The sequence below is a fragment of the Halichoeres trimaculatus genome, unplaced genomic scaffold (assembly GCF_033239565.1).
Source record: "Halichoeres trimaculatus isolate MK-OKI-2021-1 unplaced genomic scaffold, fHalTri1.1 fHalTri1_scaffold_9, whole genome shotgun sequence".
NCBI classification, from domain to species: Eukaryota; Metazoa; Chordata; class Actinopteri; order Labriformes; family Labridae; genus Halichoeres; species Halichoeres trimaculatus.
This window is the reverse complement of record NW_027437188.1, coordinates 19,115,650-19,134,571: the sequence shown is the minus strand read 5'-3', so window position 1 is coordinate 19,134,571 and position 18,922 is coordinate 19,115,650. Positions and strand designations below refer to the sequence as shown.

Genomic DNA, 18,922 nt, shown 5'->3' with positions numbered 1-18,922 from the left:
TTGCTAGAAACAATTTATTTATCAAGATCAACCAGCTGATGTTTACATCAAACAAAAAAAAGGAAAGACAATAAATTATTTCAATAAAGCATACAGTTTGTTGTGAATATTTTATCTGAATACAGCAAAGCAGGTTTTTGCTAACAGTATCCCAGTAAATTTTTTATCTGCGCAGGAAATATGACAATACAACCCCTAAGAGGAGAGCTGAATCTTAACTCACCAAGAGCATGACATCTTCAAAGGTCTGTGCTTTTCTGACATTAGTTTGACCTGAGTGAACCTAAAAAATGTTAATAATTATATAAACAGCTTGAAATGCATGACGTCAGAGAAAATGTGGTTCTATGGAAAAGAACTTTGAAGGAAAACAAACAAGTTGTGAGGAAAACGAGGAATGTCACTTTGGAGCTTACAACAATGGAATGTGCTGATAACACCAAGAAAACTGGCACACACAGGATGCACACACACACACACACACACACACACACACACACACACACACACACACACACACACACACACACACACACACACACACACACACACACACACACACACACACATTTAAACTGCTATTGGTGCAGTGTCTATACGTTTTTCAACTCAGCATCTTAAAAGTAGGGACAGAAAATAATCAATGTACAGGGGTTTTTGTTTCAAAATTTTAAATCATGTTTTTTTTTGTTCAAAAATCTTTGTTTTCTTACTTTTTTTTTTCCAAATCTGAATCCTTCATTTTAGTCTTTGTTTATAAACTGAGTTGGAAAAAAGTTGAGATGTCAGATCCCCTTAATAAATCCTAAAAGCTGACTCTCATGTGATGTGCTTTTTTGGGGGGAAAATATGGCTCCTGATTTAGTATGAAAACATCATCATCATCATCTTTCAATTTTTTTCACATGGACTGGTGTTAAAAAAGCAAACAAAAATTGAAGAACTTGGAAATATCAAAGAACCGCAATTAAAATCAAATTGGCACCCCAAAAATTGTAAAAAAAAATGAATCGGGAGAGGGACTCATCCCTGCCCTACCTAAAAGTGAAAAGTTACTGAGCAACCATCGTTAGAAACTGAAATTATAAAAGGGGGATTTATCAGCAAACCATAATCTGTGAAATGTGTGTATGGGTCGTGGAAATGTTTTTGAACAGCCACACCAACATCTGTAAGAGTGTGCTGAGTTCATGGCATGGATCAATTGCATGACCTGGCAAATTCTTGGAATTAGTCTTTCCCCTGCACCTGTCATGTAACAGCCTTGACTTTACACTACTAACAGATGCACATGAAAGCACTGGCGGCACACAGCTGATCGGGTTTCACCGTGACATGAAATCGTCTCAGTGTCCACTCATTCTTTGTTTTGTCTCTCTAGAACAAAAGTAGAGTGTAAAATCCCATTTTCTCTGTGTAAATCTAGCCTGCAAGCCATTCTGAGCGTGTGACGGCGGGACTCGTGGGAGCCGATGATGACAGGGAAATGACAGATGACAGTGTCTTTTATTTCTAGCAGCTGGGTCATGCGTATGGAGCTGATAAGCAGTCGGTTGGGGATCTCTCTCCCTGTTGCTTTGATACTTGAGCTACCCACTCACATGCATGCACACATTTTACAAGCTTGTATTTGCTGCCAGCTTTCACAGACTGCTGGTGACCCTTCACCCCTTAAACAAAAGGACGTCTTCCTGAGCTGCACACAAACACATACACTCACAAATATACTCAAGTTGTGCCTCAGCATAGACCAGAAACACCACTTTAATTTCCACAGATGTACATTAAAGGTCCCATATTATGCAAAAATTACTTTAAGTCTTTTAGTGCAATTTGAGCGTCTTTGGCTTTCTTCCCAAACCACAAAATGTGATATTTATTGACAAAACCTGTACTTAGTAATGCTTGTGAATGTAAAATCCTGACCTAAAACGAGCCGTTTGGATTTTGGGGATTTGCCGACATCAGCGATCCCTTTTTTGATCAATCAGGAGCAAGTCTGACCTGATTGGTCCAGCGGAGCAGATACTCCCGGACCCCCTCCCCGCCCTCTCCTCTCCCCACTGCTGGAGAAAGGAGTGTGGCTGTTTTTGGCTGTAAACAGCCACATAGAGGGATTATTTGTTTATCAACAACGGAGGATGCACGCAACTTGGGTGCAGAAGCTATGTGGGGTATAATGGTTTGACAACCGATGTGGAGGAGTTAACCACCAAAAAACACATTTTTTGACTTAATGTCATCACTTTGACGGACAGCAAAATGCTCCCAGGTTTGTGAATAAGCAGTGAGTGGAGAGAAGAGATCAGCGCGTGGACAGATATTAGGTGGACAGACGTTTTTAGCAGAGAAACCTAGCATGTACCCAGAGAGAATTCTCACTCGTTGCTCAGCCGTCAGCAGAAAGTCACGTTAGCATGGTCGCTATCAACGCCCAAACACCGGTTGCGCTGTAATGGTTGAAACTTGACAGAAGTTGCCTCTATTTTGTAGTATTGTTTTTAACAGCTGTCCACAGAAAAATTCTACATTTTGATGCTTCTAACAGGTTGAAATTGGTGATTAAAAAACGTAAGTCGTCTGAATAAATGGAACTAAATGCTGCTTCTGCGGTCAAGATGCGTGCGCATCTTTATGATGACATAGACTGATAATCCCTCTATAGTTCTATGCACAAGCTTCCCATCTCGGAGGAAGACAAGACTGAGTGGCTGGAGTTCATTTATTAGGGAAATGTTCCAGCTACACTCAGTAAAACTGTGCATGTGTGTGCTAGTCACTTCATGGCCGACTGCTTTTCCAACTTTGCACAGTACAACAGAGGGCTAGCAAATAGACTGGTCCTGAATCCAGGCGTATTACCAACCATCTGCAAACAAACCTCGGACCCTGGAAATGTGAGTATTTTAAATGCTGTGTGCTGTGGAGCAGATGTAAGAGCTTAACTTCAGGATGCTAACTTTAGCTGCGGTTAGCCTGTAGTTTTAGGCTGTAATGTTACAATAAAAGAGCGTCACTGTTTTCTAAACACTGTGCACTTGGAGCTCGTGGCGCCGCTCTCAGTGACGTGACACAGAACAGCGGGGCGGTATCAGTGGTGGCTCATTTACATATGCAGGTCACGCCCACTAAATCAGACCGTTCTGAACAGAGGGGCTATGAGAGCCTGGAAACAATGCTGCTGTGCTTGATTTATTGGCTTTTTGGACCAAAACATGTTACTACCATTTCATGAAGACGTCAATGATCCATATTAAACTGCAGAAAAGGAGCATAATATGGGACCTTTAAGTTTTAGTGCTACTTTGTACTTAAAAGCAGTCATTCAGATCATGCTTTATATCAGCATCTACATGAGGAGGAAAATACAAAGTGTCTTATAAAAAAAGAACCAGGCTTGCTGGATTCATACTGAATGAAACAACTGAAGTAGCTGCAATCTTTCATGTCCTCTCTCCTTCTACTCTCGTTATGAGCGCTGGTATTCTACAAACAGGCCGCTTGATTGTCCTTTTTCTGTCAGCCGCACTTCCCAAAAACACTCCCCCTCTTTCTTCCTGAGTGGCTCCCCCACTTCCCTCTTGTGTATTTAGAGTGTCAAAGATGGCAGTTCATCGCGTGTTTCGAAGAATTCTTTGTAGCAGCTGGAACGCCAGGAACGCTCTGAAAACTTGGCCCAGTCTGATGGATTCTTTGATGTGGTTGAGAGCAAGCGATGAAGGGAAAGAGGGAGTCAGATTCCATGAGAAAGAAGGAAAAGAAGTCACTGGAGGAGTTGGGTTCAAGGAAGTGCAAAGAGAAGTTTGGATGTGAGCAGATAGTAATGTAAAAGAAGGGAGAGCTTCTTTGAAAAATAGAGCAGTGAACACTTCAGTAAGAGTAACTACAGCTTTTATCTTATGGTAGAAATTGGGGCCTAGAGTGAATGTGTGTGCTCCTGTGCAATTCAGACCTAGAGGGTTGTAGTTAGCCTAATTTCACATCAAGATAAAAGGTTATTTTGGTTTTCACTTCCTTCAACTGCTCTTCCTCCCTCTCTCCGTCTACCTCTTCCTCATGTTCATTCATCTCAGAATGCTCCTGGCAGAAAACTTGCATGAAGTTTCCATCAGCAGTCTTATCATAACATGACCAGACTCAAGCACAAACACAAGGCTCGGGAATAAAAAACAGTTTGCACAGTGACTGGAGAAAAACTCTGTTTCAATTCAATCAAGTTGGCAGCCATAGAAATCAGGCTTTAAAAGAAAAAGAACACTTTATGGCACTCTAGTGATGTTTAAACATTACAGGATTTAGATTCTAGGTTGCAGGGAAGGAAAATAAAAACATCTGGATTAATAATATCCGCATTCAGAGGTTGCATATTTGTGGTGATAAGGGAAGATGGTCTGCCTGCAAGAAAAAAACGTCAAGTGGTGGTTTGTCAGTCAAATTTTGCTGTCTTTTTTTGCTGCATGTGTTGCTGCATTGCTGTTATAATACAAAGTCTTTTAAAAAATAGATAAATGACAAATTTGTCCAACAGTTCCAGATCCATGGGACATCATGGAGTCTCAGCGAGGGGGCTGGGAGGGACACGCGCACTCACACTTTTCATGGTGTGTGAGGAAGATCTCATCTATGACCCAGCGCACCTTTGGCCTCCGATGGCGCTGATACAGGGTGACCTCTGGGGCATACTTCAGCACCTTATTGAGACAGAAAAGATGAAGTGAATTTACTTTTGTTTATTATTTGGCTGTCTGACTGTGATACAAATAACCCTCACTGGAAGATGAGGAGAGGTGTGATGGAGAAAGCGATAGAGAAAAGAAAATCAGAAGGTGACAGAGAAAAGAATTCATGAAAAATCAGCAGGGGAAAACCAGGTCAAAAGGTGATATAAATAAATATAAAAAAGGCAAATTTAAGTTAAAAAGAAAAAAGTACACATTTTCCTTTGTTAGGAATCAACCAAGTTTGTATTTCAAATGAACCTTTAATCTCTGCAAGTTTAAAAATATACCAAACATCATGCCGCTGAAGCTAATCAGGTATTTAGTGTTGCACTGTAGGCACTAATGGATCCACATAATACTAAAGGTGCTGCTAAAATTTTTCACTTGCAAATTAGTGTTGGGGGGTTTTCAAATAAAATTCAGGGCCCCTTTGAACTGGATTGTTTGGAAAAGTTGTTTTGAAATGGCGAGTTTTCACACAGCAATCACACCCTGATCTGGACAGTCAACTCAGCGACAACCAAAAACTTGTGGCACTCATCACATCCTAGTTGTGGTTGAGGTAGGCATTAAATTAGCTGAAATGGATACAACCCAGGGGTCTGCAACAGGGGGTCTGTGACCCCTAGGGGGTCAGTGAAGGTACTGCAGGGGGTCCATGACACTTTGGTTGATAGGGCATTTTTTTTTTGTTTCACATAATTGTCCAAATAATTATTCTCAAATACTTCGATTTTTCCTCATGTTTTTGTCTTTGAACACATGTGACAGCTAAAGATGTTATCTTTCAGTCAAAAATGAATGCATCCAGCAACAGCTCTGCATTCACTTCTAGCTCCCCAAGACAGAGGAAGACTCGCCGCTGTCGCTGCTCTGCCAATCATGTGGCCACATGTTTTATACTGGCTCTGTCAGGTGACCCAGAATAGCTTAATACTGGATGCACATTAAGAGAGTACATTTACAAGTAGTACTAAGCCTGGTTCAATGTAAAACAATTTGATATATAAAACGTTGAAAATTACAGGTTGAGTTCAAAGAATTTTGTTCGTCTTGTCAAACCAGAGGTATTGGTTCCTCTCATTAAACCTCCACTATTGCCAAGCTGGTCTTGTACCAGTACATACTGTTCTTATGGGCCCTTCACTGCAGAGGGGCAGTGAAAGCTCCTCCCATTCAGGTGCTGACTGAGAAATTTTTCTTTTGTGATGAGGCACTGACCAAGTTGCTGCTCAAAATCAAACTCTGCTTCATTTTGTTGTTAGGTTGACTGACTTGGACATATCCGCACAAAGCAAAGCGCTGTCAGTAAGCGATACATTTGTTTACTTATGCAGTGGGAAGAGAAAGTTTTGTTGCTATGATGTAATAACAACCCTGTGGTGGTTTGTGCTTTGGTTTTAATACTTAAGTCTTAACACACAGAGACCCCAGAGGGAAATGTAACAATGTATAATTTTATCATCTGAATCCAAAAGAAGCAAACAAGCTTACAGGAGTGAAAGCACATTTAGATCAATATTTGAAAAGTGGGTCTCAGACAGCTTACACAGCCCTGTTTACAGTCTATAAAAATTGTCATGAACTGACTGAAAAGCAAGACTTAGTCTGTGTATCACTTTTACTGACTTTTTTTGCAGACTACCAAGCTGAGGTGACACTTGTAATGTGAAAATGGAGTGCAAGAACAAATTGTTCCTAAACTGATGCAGTGATTTTCTACAAAACTCAGTAAAAGCGAAGCTGCCCAAGATTTATGTCAGGACTTTCCGGTGCAGAAACAATGCCGTGAGTAATGAAGTGTTTCTTTAGAAGTGAAGTCAGTAAAAGGAACAGTCACAAGTAAGAACACCTACAAAGACAAGAGAGGAGGAGGAGTATGGAAATCATTCATGAGTACAAAAACACACCACAGTAATCTTACACTCCAGAGAAACCCCATGCAAGAAGTTTCAATACATACACAGCACATGCCGACACAGACACACCTAATTCATGCTCCCACAGACAGTGACTTACATGCACAAAGAACAATTACATCCCAAATCCCACTTTTGTCTAAATTTCCATTGTATGACTTTTAAAGAGAGGGAGAGAGGGCCCTGCAGACCGTGTTTCAATAATGATGCTACACAAGAACAAAGACACAAAGAGATGGGAGGAAAAGAGAGAAAAGAATGAATGACAGGCTTAAAGAACAAGAATGGTGCATTGCAAGGGGATAAATTGAAAATGGGAATTGGGAGGAATGAAAGGATGATGGAAGCCCACAGAGGGAGATGGAGCCAAAGAGGGAGACGGAATGCTAACAATGAGCTAGAAGAGATATGGAGAGATTGAAAAAAAAAAAAAAAAAACAGACTGGCTGGGCGCTGAGATGGATGGTGAGAGAAGCAAGGAGAGAGGCTGCTGGTGCAACGCTGCCTCAGTGTTGATGCAGCACCTGGTACTGCAAGCTCACTCATTTACTCACTCGGTCACTCACTCTCTGTTTGCCATTTTTTAGCTCCATTAAAAATGTGTTCACTCAATGGTGGTCAACAGGGGCTGTAACACCACATTATGTTAAAACGTCCCAATATGTAATAATGTAATAAATTTTCACTTCATTATGTCATAACGATGCATTTTGTAATAATCTGCTGCATTTGTAATAAAATTCTTGAACGCAATATGTAATAAACTTTGACACATTATGCAATAAGTTCTTACTTATTACATTGGGGAACCCACATTTTGTAACAAGTTATGCAATATATAAGATCTCATTATAAAATGCGGCAAAGTTTATTACATATTGTGTTCAAGAATTTTATTACCAAATGCGGCAGATTAATACAAAATGTGGCATATTACATAATGAAGTTAAATCTTATTACATTATTACATATAGGGGCGTTAATAAATAATGTGGCATTACACTGGCTGCTGATCAGCACCTGCATTTAGAAAAACAAGCTGCAAATTCCTTGGTGGCTCAGATTCAACAACAAATGCAAAAGTTCAGAAGAAATATGGCAAAAGAAACTTTCTGCAAACAGAAAACGTACCAACAAAAGCAAAACGCACATCAAAAGTCAAATATGCAGCACTTTTTGCTCTGTGTTTGTACTTGTTTTTATATGTTTCTAAATTGGGAGCTTATTCTTTTCAAACTTTCCATATCCCAGCTATTTTAGAGCAGTGACCCTGTGCACTTTCAAACAACAACACACACCAATCTGCTCTGCACCTCTAGTTTAGTTTTAGTTTAGTTGAATTAGTTTATTTTGGTCTCTTTAAACATTAAAACTTATGATGTGAAAGGAACAAATGCTGAGTTAGCAATGCTATTCCTGCATTAACACCAAACAGCATGTACGGTCATTACACAAACAGGACTATTAGTCATAAAATACAGATGTGAAGTGGCCCATTTTGCCATAGCATTAGTCGCTCTGCCAAAGATTGTCCAATTAACTAATTGCGCCATGAAAGCGAAGCAGGTGCAGAATATCATATGTTGGGGGAACTTCCTTGAAAACCCTACCCAACAAATTTGAATTATGTGTGCTTATTCATTGAAATAACATGAAGAGCATTAACAGTGTCACTGAGAAAAGAGTAAGAATTTTTTTTGGGATATTTTGTTAGAAGAATATAGACTGAACAAACAGCAGTCATCAGCTAGTCATTCATCAAACATTAGAAACAAAGATGAAGGGAAGTTTTGGCAAAATATTTTAAACAGGGTAAAAAAAAAAAAAGAGTGGTTCGTGAATAAAGTAAGCAATATAAAAGCTGCTTCATAAAACAAGGCGCAGTATGCCCGCCATTAGAGCATGTAATGGTGAAGTCTACTGCCATCAAAGTTAAATTTACTTTAGTACAAGTGGTTCGTTTTCATCCCGTGTCATTGGATGTACATTCAAGGCCCTGGTTTATTTGTTTTTGTTACCACAAGTCTGGTCAAAACGAATAAATAGATAAAAGAGAAATCTGCTGGAGCCAAACAAGTACTCTGGAGATTGTGCAAAGGTCTGAACTCTTCTGGCAGCCAAAACATGGAAGACAAATCCAAGGTAACGGAGTTCTAAAGCTGGGTATCAGCGCTATACTTTATGACTATGACTATCTTTCCAGGGATTATGTAACCTGTCTTGTTGTTTTTCCCATGTCTTTATTTCACTTCACTATTTTTGATCATTTTTGTTAGAAAAGAAATAGAAAAACTCTATCCTAGCAGTTCAGCCAGGATGTCTTGGTGATGATGTAAGCCTTACCTCGTGTAGTTTGAGCGCTGTCTTGGAGGCCTGACAGGTGCAGCCGTTGTTCCAGTTGTTGGTTCCGCATCCACAGTTTCCCCCGCAGCGTTTGACCAGAAGACATCGTGGGAAGAAGACAGCATTGGTGGCCCTTAGCTCCTCACGTAGATTTACTGAGTAGTTACGAGGAGTGCAGCTGTAGCGTTTCACGTCGTCATACAGACGGTTCAGATCAACTGGAGTATTTCAGAGAAAAGCAAAAATGATGATTAGTTGAGGTTTTGTTGTCTTCATGTTTCCTTTTGTAATACTTTTCCATTTACTTTATACCTTGCTTGATGGAGGTTAGCACACTCCAACAGCACAGTTTTTATTTCATCTCCGCTATGTGACTATTTTCATCGAACATTATTGTGGTTGGTAAGACAAAACAGTGTAGCACACTTGTTGAGCTGTATTTCAAGTCAGACAGTACCGCATTCTAGGACACAAAAGCTAACTTAAGCCTTAACCTGAGTTAGTTAGCTACCTGGGTATATCATGCCAGCCATTGACCAGGCAGAGCTAACTTAACCTCACTCTTCATTTTAATGATAGACTCTCAAGTTTGAACAGACCACTGCAGAATAACTGCTGCATGTGGGTTGGAATGGACATTATCACAACAGCTATTACCAACAGCTTAGCCATTTTAGCCTTTAGCCTGGGCCGTAAAACTGTCCTGTTTAGCTTTCTTCTGCTCTTCTGTCTTTTTTCTGTCTGACAATTGGACCCCAGTGTCCACCATCACAACAAAATTAATCACAGAAGTTGTTTTTAGCAGAGAAAAATGCAGATCTCTCTCCAATACTTAGTCAGCTGGCGTGTTGTTGTCATAGAGACTTAGACGTGCAGTAAATCAATCAGGTCCTGTTCGACCCGATCAAGAAGCTATGAAGTAGTAAAATAAAACCTATATTCCAAATAACCTATATTGGCACTAATAACAACAAACTCCTCACAGCCCCTTGAGTTCAAATAACAACAAAAACATAATAAATGGCAAGAAAGAGGTGGAAGGCTAACAACGGCTGTTGTCTAAAGCTAGCAAGTGGGTTGGCAAATATTGCGTTGTTCCTTGAAGTACTGCTTCATCTCCCTTTTGGTTTTCTCTATAAATAGCTTTTCATTTGGTCTTTATCTGATCTTGGTGATGAGAGGAGTGGATGAGGTTGGAGAGAAAAGGCTGTTGTTTGAATGTAGTATATTTCAATTTGGACATTTTTTTCACAACAACAAACAACACATTTATTACTGTCACACAGCTATTAAAAAGAAGCTAAAGAACACAAGCTAGATATATTTATTACTGGGAAGGGAGGACAATATGCTATGAGTGTTAGTTAAGACTTAAACTTTCTCATTATTGATAGTGCAAAAAGGGTTGAAAGGCGAAGTGAGTATTGAGTATGAATTCATTTTACACAGCTGAATGGAGAGAGAAAAAAAGGGGATGAGATGGGAGGACACAAAGGTGTGCAGAGAGAACAGAGCAGGGGAAGAGGCTGTTGCTTATAATTGTTTGTAGATTGAATGTATTGACTGCAATCCTTAAAGTCATTACTTTAGAGAAAATAACCTCGTTGTGCACATGTGACCCATGTTCATCGGGTAGCTTCAATGGTTCAAAGCTAATTTCAGGGCGAATCACAGCGACTACTGTCGAAGCTGATAGGAAATAACGGATTAAGGCAGTGGTCCAAGGGGACACCAGGAGAGCCAGAAAGAGGGGCTTGATTAAAAACTGTATTTCTTTTTGTTTTACTAGTATTGGCATTAGAGATTACTGGCAGAATGACATTGTTGCCTTGTACAAGGAGAGCCTGGGGCAAACTGGTGCAGTTGAGTTTGTATTTTGTTCGTCATAGACATACTGTGTAATAAAAAAATGGTATGGATTTCTTGAGATGACAATGTGACCGCAACAACGGGTGGAAGAGAAACATCTCCTGAGGAATATGATATGAAAACTCAGCTTTTCCGACAGTCTGCAAGGGCATCAAAAAGACTTTAGGTGGTCTGAAGGATGAAAATGAAGAAAGGAAAACAAGCAGTGAAAGAAGAGAATGAAGCACCAATCAGCAGCAGATTGATTGCCTTGTTCACCAAGGTTATCATCAGCAGGATAATCATCACAGAACTGTCCTTATCATCGACTGTAATTACACCAGGCCATCTATCGAGTGGCCAGTGCTTCAATGCAAGGTTGCTCTGCATTGACCAAAACAGATGGTTACAACATATCAACATGTGAGAGGAAACAAGGAAATAATGGCACATATTTTAGCTCAATTCGGGAGACTTTGACATTTTTTGTATCTTGGTTTTGCATAATCTGACATACCAAATGTCTAAGACTACCCCGCAGTTCTAGTAATGTCTGTAGTTGGTTTTATTATTTGAACTCAGTTTTTTCCTATCAGCATCTTACACAGTGGATGAGATAAGGTTTACCTAACACAATTTGTGGACAATGAGTTCTGTCAATAGGCAATACAAATTCATTGATAGCCAGTTTGCAAGAACAGCCAGTGCTGAAAAAATAAACTGTATTTGGAAGGAGTTGACATTAAAATGGGTAGAAAAATACGCTCAAATATAAATTCACAATTTTTTAATACTAGTCTCAGTTCGCAGGTGGTTAAACAAGTTAATTTGCAGTAAAGATGAATGTGACCTTCTTTAGGAATCACTGGATTTGTCACTTCTTGAAATGCAATGGGTTTTTACGACTCAATACAAGAGTAAAGGACTTGTCAGGATCAGTACTCCCTCTGAGCTACAACTGAATGTCTGAGGTAGATTGGCTTGTTTTTGAGCCTTGCTGCAACAGTGCAACAACAAAGATCAGTCATGCATAGAAATTTTAGAGAAAGTGCAAGTCCTACTCTAACAATGACAGATTTGCTTGACATGCAATAACATTTATGAGAAAGAAGGAGAGAGCAGTCGAAAGGAAGTGCAGGAGGTCAAGAGAAGCCTAATGGCATTGATAATCAATAAGCAATTGTTGGCTGAAAGAAATCTTTGCTGTGGGGGGTTACCATGATGACATGGAGAGAGGGAAGCCCAGAGAACAATAAACAGTAACAATGAGAGCAGGTGATATGATCACTGCACTGGCTACACAGAAAAATAGGGGAGAAGACAGAGGCTTCACTATTTATAGTTTCATTTTTTTAAAGTTGTTTTCAGTTAGCTGGAAAGATATCATGTAGACATACCAGAGTGTTGGGTGAATGTGTTTTCTTTCTGAAATCCCTGCACTTCTGCTGTACAGGGGGCTAAATAAAAGGTGGATTATGTCTGCATTCAGTGAGTCTTAACAGGTTATATGAGGCAAACCTTTTCAAACAGTTACAGTTTAGTCACATTTTAACCACATTGAAAAAAAAAAGGATTTCATTGAGTCAAGTGGAAAATGAAACTTCAAAGAAGGTTAACACAGCAAAAAATCTTCTGGGACCAAATCTTTAAAGCTTCTGGTTGTTATTAATCACCAACTTGTATCCCTTTTAAAAGAATGTGTCTACTTGAAATTATTTAAAGCATTCTTTGAGGCCCGAAACCACCATGCCGAATAAGTCTAATGAACTACTGTGTCTTCCAGAATGATGCATATGGCCAAGTTTGTAAATGACTAATTATTCAAATGAGAAAATAGTGGATATTTAAAAAAATCTAAATAATCTCCAAAAGCAAAGTATGACCTTTTTCTTCTTTAAAACAAACATGTCTTTCTGTGGAGAACTGTATCAAAGAGGACAGGAGTCCTGTCATTTCTGATTTTATTTTTCTTGGAAAAGCAAGCTGACAGTTGTTTTGTAGGGAGGGAAAGGGAAAATACTTCTTTCATATTTGATGAAAAGTGCAAATGTCAAGAATCATGACAGGTGTCTTTTATGTTTGTAATGTTTGTTCACACTTCCAAGGCTGAATGTGAGCAAGCTTGCCCAAAAGGGCTCTGTGTCCTGTAACAGTCCTGATGGGCACATTCAATGCTGCTTTTATAGCATCTAACACAAGCAACAATGTGTGTGAGGGCTACGTGTTTAAATCCACACAGCATGACTGGAAACAAAAGTACAGGTCACGCTTGACTGTACAGCAGCATATGAAGAATGTATGTGGTGTGTGCGCGTGTGCTTTGGGGATCAAGCGTGTGATTTCTTTTAACAGGAATATGTGTGATCTCAGGAAAGCTGCGGCATGGAACTCTGTCCCCTGGAAAATACAACATGGAAAAATAAAGAAAAAACATGACTGAGATGTCACTCACTCATGCAGACACTAATGTGAAAAGAGTTGAGGATAAATTAACTTCTTATAATATTCTGCTCATTCTACACAAAGTCATTACGGTGTAAGCTTCAATATGCCTTAGTTACTTGGACTTACAGTGTTCCAATTAATATTACCATCAGGCTTACTGTCCTTCATGGGAACAAAGGTGGGTGTGCTTCCAAGTGTGTGTGTGTGTGTGTGTGTGTGTGTGTGTGTGTGTGTGTGTGTGTGTGTGTGTGTGTGTGTGTGTGTGTCTTAATGAAAACAAAGCTAAGCTGCTGACTGTGGCAGATTTCTGCTCTGCTGCACAGGTTGAATTTCCAATTAGGGGGTGCTATGCTGGTACAGTATATCAAAGACCTGCAGCAGCACCTATGCACCTTTCTAAAGTGCTGCAACATGCATGTGTACTCCCCATATACAGTACCTTTTCATGCTAGCCTAGCACACGCTTGGACTGATAAATAGAGATAGATTTGCTGTCAAGCACAAATATTTGGAACAGCAGAAGCCTGAGGTGAAAAAAAAGAACAAGGGAGAGGAGAAGTGATAGGTGAAAAAGACTCTGGTTTGTTGTCGGCTTGAACGCTTCGGTAACACTTTATTTGAAGGGGTGTGCTGACATGATGCTGTCATAACCATGCCATGACATCAGTCATGAAGATGATGGAGGCTTCAAACATGTTTGTGAATGTTGACATTAAGTGTCATTCAGTCAACTGTGTCACCTTTAATGCAAATTTGACATTATTTAGGATGTCTTTGTTATGACAGCTTGACATTCACATGCCATAACCAGTGGCATGGTGTGGGGATTTTTTTTGAGGAAGCCAAGTGAGACAAGCCTGTAATCTATATGTTTTTTTAGGGAGTGGGGTACATAAAAGACTATGCTGCAGCTTGTATATCACTATTTCATGTAATGGGATGACCTGTAGAGAGTGTCCAGAGAGCGCTCATTTTACTCACACACACTTGTTATTATAACCGACACTTTGAACACCGACACATGCCCTTTCACTCTCCAACCCTCACTCACTCATTCACACATGTACATTGTCCTCTTGACTTAACTTAAATATCTTGTTAATTTACTTAACTCCCCACTCATATGCACAACCGGCCACTTCATGCACACTGCTAATGTGCTAATCTCCCTGATTTCATTCAGTGGCTTGATGATGACGATTAGGGATGTCCCGATATTACATTTTCACTTCCGGTACGATACCAATACTGCAGCATTGAGTACTGGCCGATACCGATACTAATCCGATACAATATCAGCATTAGACATGCATACTTTTATTACTTATTTTGTAGTATGTCTGTCATGTTAGAAAAGGCTTGATTAAGTGATATTATTCAAACAAAGAACAGTAGTCAGGAACAGTATGAGGAAAAACTGACCCATTCATTATTAACCATTGGGTAAGAGAAATTTTAACATTAAACATAAGAATATACTTGTAACTGAATAAAATGAAGAATAAATTAGAAGACCCAGAAAATAACCTAAATAAATCAAATAAAAACAGCAGGAGCGGGGTCTGGAATGGACTGCTTATATCAGAGTGCTTATATCAGAGATTTTAGATGCGTTCCGATACGATACCGATATTTGTTTTTTTGCTGATATCAGACCGATATCCGATATCAATATTGGACTGGGACACCTCTAGGGATGGGTACCTTTCACAATTGAACCGATACCGTACCGATGCCCAGTACCTGGCAATCGGTATCGGTGCTCAACGGTACCAATTTCCGGTACTTTTTTGTGTTCGTATGGTAAAAAATGTCAATTTAATAATAGTTAGTAGTAATAAAATCTCAAATTTCTTTAATTTCACTTATTTATTCTTCCATATATAACCTTGCAATGTTGTGTTCATGGCCAGCATGGAAAATTACCTACTCTTCCAGTCCCTCAAAGTCACAAGGATGCATTTAGGTACCTAAACATGGTACCTTTTGATTTTCCATGAATCCGTACCCGGTACCTTTGACAGAATTCGGTCAGTACCTATAAAAGTACCTTATTCGGTACCCATCCCTAGACACCTCTAACGACGATACTGTTATTTGATTGGTTTGAGGCCAAAGATAGGGTGGCTTCCCTTGACATAGTCTTGGCCAATCACAGGTGAGCAGTGTCATGACCTCAGCCTCATCTGATTGGTGAATCATTTTTGTTTTTGTTTTTTTCACCAAGGGACACCGACTCGGCTTGGCCTCCTTACGGACCACAGTATACAACATTGTATTTTCACCTCTTATTCACCACATAACATTTAGGAAGACGCTATTTTACACATCGTAAAATGCTCAATAAGAATTGGAGAGAAATAAGGAAGATATGACAGTGATGAAACTAAGAAGAATTATCGAAACTATTAAAAGGTGTATTTTCATTAAATCACAGCTACAGTCTGAAAAAACACAGGAAGCATGGCTTTCCTTGGCGTCCAGGAGAAAACAGCACTGGTCGTAACAAGCCTGATGGTCAAATGACAGAAACTGTTTACCTTTATTTTACCTTTATTTTACCAAATCAAAGTCTATTGAGCAAATAAACCAATCAGCCCCTGCACTCCAGTATAATTATGAAGGCATGTATAATTAACATTATCAAGCTGGGGTAAAGAAACTGGTAACCCACCACCTTGGCAAAGTCGCTCTCAGGTGTAGGTAACAACATCAATGAGGCCAAGTGAAAAAGAAGAAAATGTTTTCTTAAAATCATCATTTGTGAAGAAAGAGAGGCTTCACTTTTGACTGACTTAGACAACATGAGACCAAGAAAAACATTTTTTTGTAATGAACTGGCAATCTGGTTTTATGTTTTCCCAAATAACAGCATCATCATGAAGAGAGGTAGAATTTTAAGTTTTGTGAGGTCAGTTTTCAACATGAGTAACACATTGCTTGCTGTCCTTGAATACTAATGATGCTTATTTGGATTAAAAAAAAAAATCACTGTACCAGTTGGCCTCTCCTGTCTCTAGCTAAATAAAGTTGTTACAACTGGGAGAAACATATCTAGCCTGTGCTATATGACACCAAAAGGCAACAATGGGGCTTAATTACTTAATTACAACGCTGATTTATGATTTCATTCCAGTCTCCAAGACCAGAGCAGACTTTCACCACCCTCAAATACTGCTGTGCTTTCTGAAAAGGCCAGTTAGTGAGAATTGCCTCCCTGCTGTGTGGGTCTTTGTCGGTCAGCGCATGATGGTACACCCTACCTTCCATTTCCCCCTTATTACACTTGTTACAAGTGACTGCACCAGCATGCAGCAAAATACTCAGGCAAAAGCTGCTGAAGATCACCAAGCAACAGTGCTGGAGAAAGGAAAACAGTCGTGACTTTCCTTCAGAACTGTAAGAACACCTTTGATAATCAACAAAGTGCTAAGTAGAGCAAAAGCCAAGCACTGAAATGGCAAGGGGAAGCAAAGGGAACTTGAAAAGAACTTCCAGGTGGGATTGTCCTTTAAAAAGATGTATGGAATGCTTTAACACTACCTTAATAGGACGGCAGGGTCTGACACCAGATTTGGGTCAAGTCCTGAACCCTTATCAAAACAAGAAGTGTGGGGGAACCCAAAAACATGTATCAGAGTCACACACAGCTGGTGTATGTGCTCCATAATCCCTTAACATCTGCATGACAAGAAAACATGTGTTCATACATCAAAATTTTTTCTCATCTCACCTTTATTATGTCTGCTTGCCAGATGATAGGCCCTGGATCTATAATGTATGTGTGTTTGAGTGTAGATGCTGTCCAGGTCTTGTCTCCAGGTGTCTGGACTCAGGGATCTAAAAAGCTGTTCCACCGTGTCAAAAGCAGCTATGGTCCGATCCAAATCATCCAAAGAGAAAGGAACCTCTGTGACCGCCACTGGCATATGGTCTCCACCGTCGTCCTGCAAAGAATAAAGGCCAAAAGGTCAAAACTCACTGGAGTTTGTTACTGGAGCACCTGAGGGAAATCACGGGAGGCCATTTGTCAAAACCTTTAACTTACTCTATTAAGCCAGTGAACACTCCAAAAGGATGAAGAGTCAAGTGGTTTTGGTGAATTGGCATACCAGGTTTGTGTGCATAATGTCAAAGAGATAACTGTATGCACAGGGCCAGGGTTGTTGTTTTTAGACACTTTTTAGAGTCTTGACAAGTCTCATAGTTTCTGAACAGCGACATATTCTTTACCCTGCAGTTAAGCTTGTGCTAGGATTGAGAGGTCAGAACTGTTTCTTCACAAGCATTGAAAAGATATCCAAGGATTCACAGGGAGATATTTGGAGATATCTACAGATAACCTCCACACAGCAACAAAGAGAGAAAAAAACATTAAAGCCAGAGTCACCTCAGGTCATATTGACTCAGAATCCTCTTAACACATCCAGTCATTTAAAACATCCCTGCTAAACATCAAAGACAGGGCTTTTAGTGAAATGGAAAACAGATTTTCAAGGAGACATCTTGACCTGATGTCAGTCTGTCTTCTTTCACAGTGTAGCGCTCTGTTTTTTTCCCAATAATGCTTGGATGCAGAAAAGCATTTATATTAAAGATACTTTTTGTAAAGTCAGTATATAGCATTTGTATTTATTTTTAATTCTCTGGTTTTCACAGAGAAAATCAGAGAAGTGGATGTGTGTACATCATTTAAACACAAGTGTAGTAATCCAGTAAACCGTAACTGTACATTCCAACTGCCCTGGCAATGACTTATACATATCCATTCATACACACAAATAACATACACCCACACACATATGACCATTATCAATCCATGCAGAAAAACTGCCACACAGCTAACATACTTATTATCATGGTTACACAAGTCACTGAACGCAATGGCCACAGAAGTCATACTGCAGTACTTACGAAAACATTATTCAAAGGAAGCATGCCATTTTACATGTCAACTTTCATGCATAAAAGATAAGATACATGCATGCTTGAATTTATTCTGTGTGTGGGCATGTGTTAGCCTATGCAAATGGACCATATGTGATATTCATTAGTGAAGCTGTAATGTTCTCACTGTGTTTAAAGGGAGAATTATATGTGAGATGACAGCGTTCGGGCTGGGCATGCTTTTAACTGTCTTACAAATATGTTCAACAAAACAGCAAATTCTATCAGCAAAAGTTATCAACACATGGTTTGAAACATGGAGTAACTCTGAGCCACTTTGAAATAATGTTATCCTGAGATAGTTGCTCATTTCTTAGCAGCAAATGGACGAACTTTTAATGAGTAACGCCTCCGCTAAAAGCTTTATTTCTTTTGAGGGGTTTATGTCCCTCATTTTTTTTCTTGATTTGCAAACGCTTTAGTAGCACGACAGCAACCTGGGAGCAAACTATTGAGTTGAAATAAAAAGAAGTCTTTAAAAGCTTTGAATAAAATTAAGTAGTCTTTCATCATTGAATCTGATTCAGTACCATTCCTACAGGATGCAGTATGTAGCAAACACATAGCTCTTAGTCTATAACCTGCCAGTTACAATAAGTAGCCCAGAGACTGAATGTGAATCTGTCCACAGCAATGCACCAGTTTCTGTGAGGTCAGAATGGCACTGATAATGAGCAGGTGGCTCTGTGAATCCTCTTC

At 39.6% G+C, this 18,922-nt stretch overlaps 1 protein-coding gene across 1 annotated transcript in view; it reads right to left on the bottom strand.

The window, feature by feature from the left end:
* Positions 1 to 94: 94 nt before the first annotated feature.
* Positions 95 to 18,922, bottom strand: part of pdgfd (platelet derived growth factor d) — a 70,219-nt gene continuing 51,391 nt past the window's right edge. Inside the window, exons 5-7 of the mRNA XM_074678801.1 lie at positions 17,010 to 17,223; positions 8,984 to 9,201; positions 95 to 4,691 (exon numbers count right to left, since the gene is read on the bottom strand). Coding sequence (XP_074534902.1) covers positions 4,557 to 4,691; positions 8,984 to 9,201; positions 17,010 to 17,223 — 567 coding nt within the window. The 3' untranslated portion in view covers positions 95 to 4,556. The remainder of the gene's footprint in view (positions 4,692 to 8,983; positions 9,202 to 17,009; positions 17,224 to 18,922) is intronic.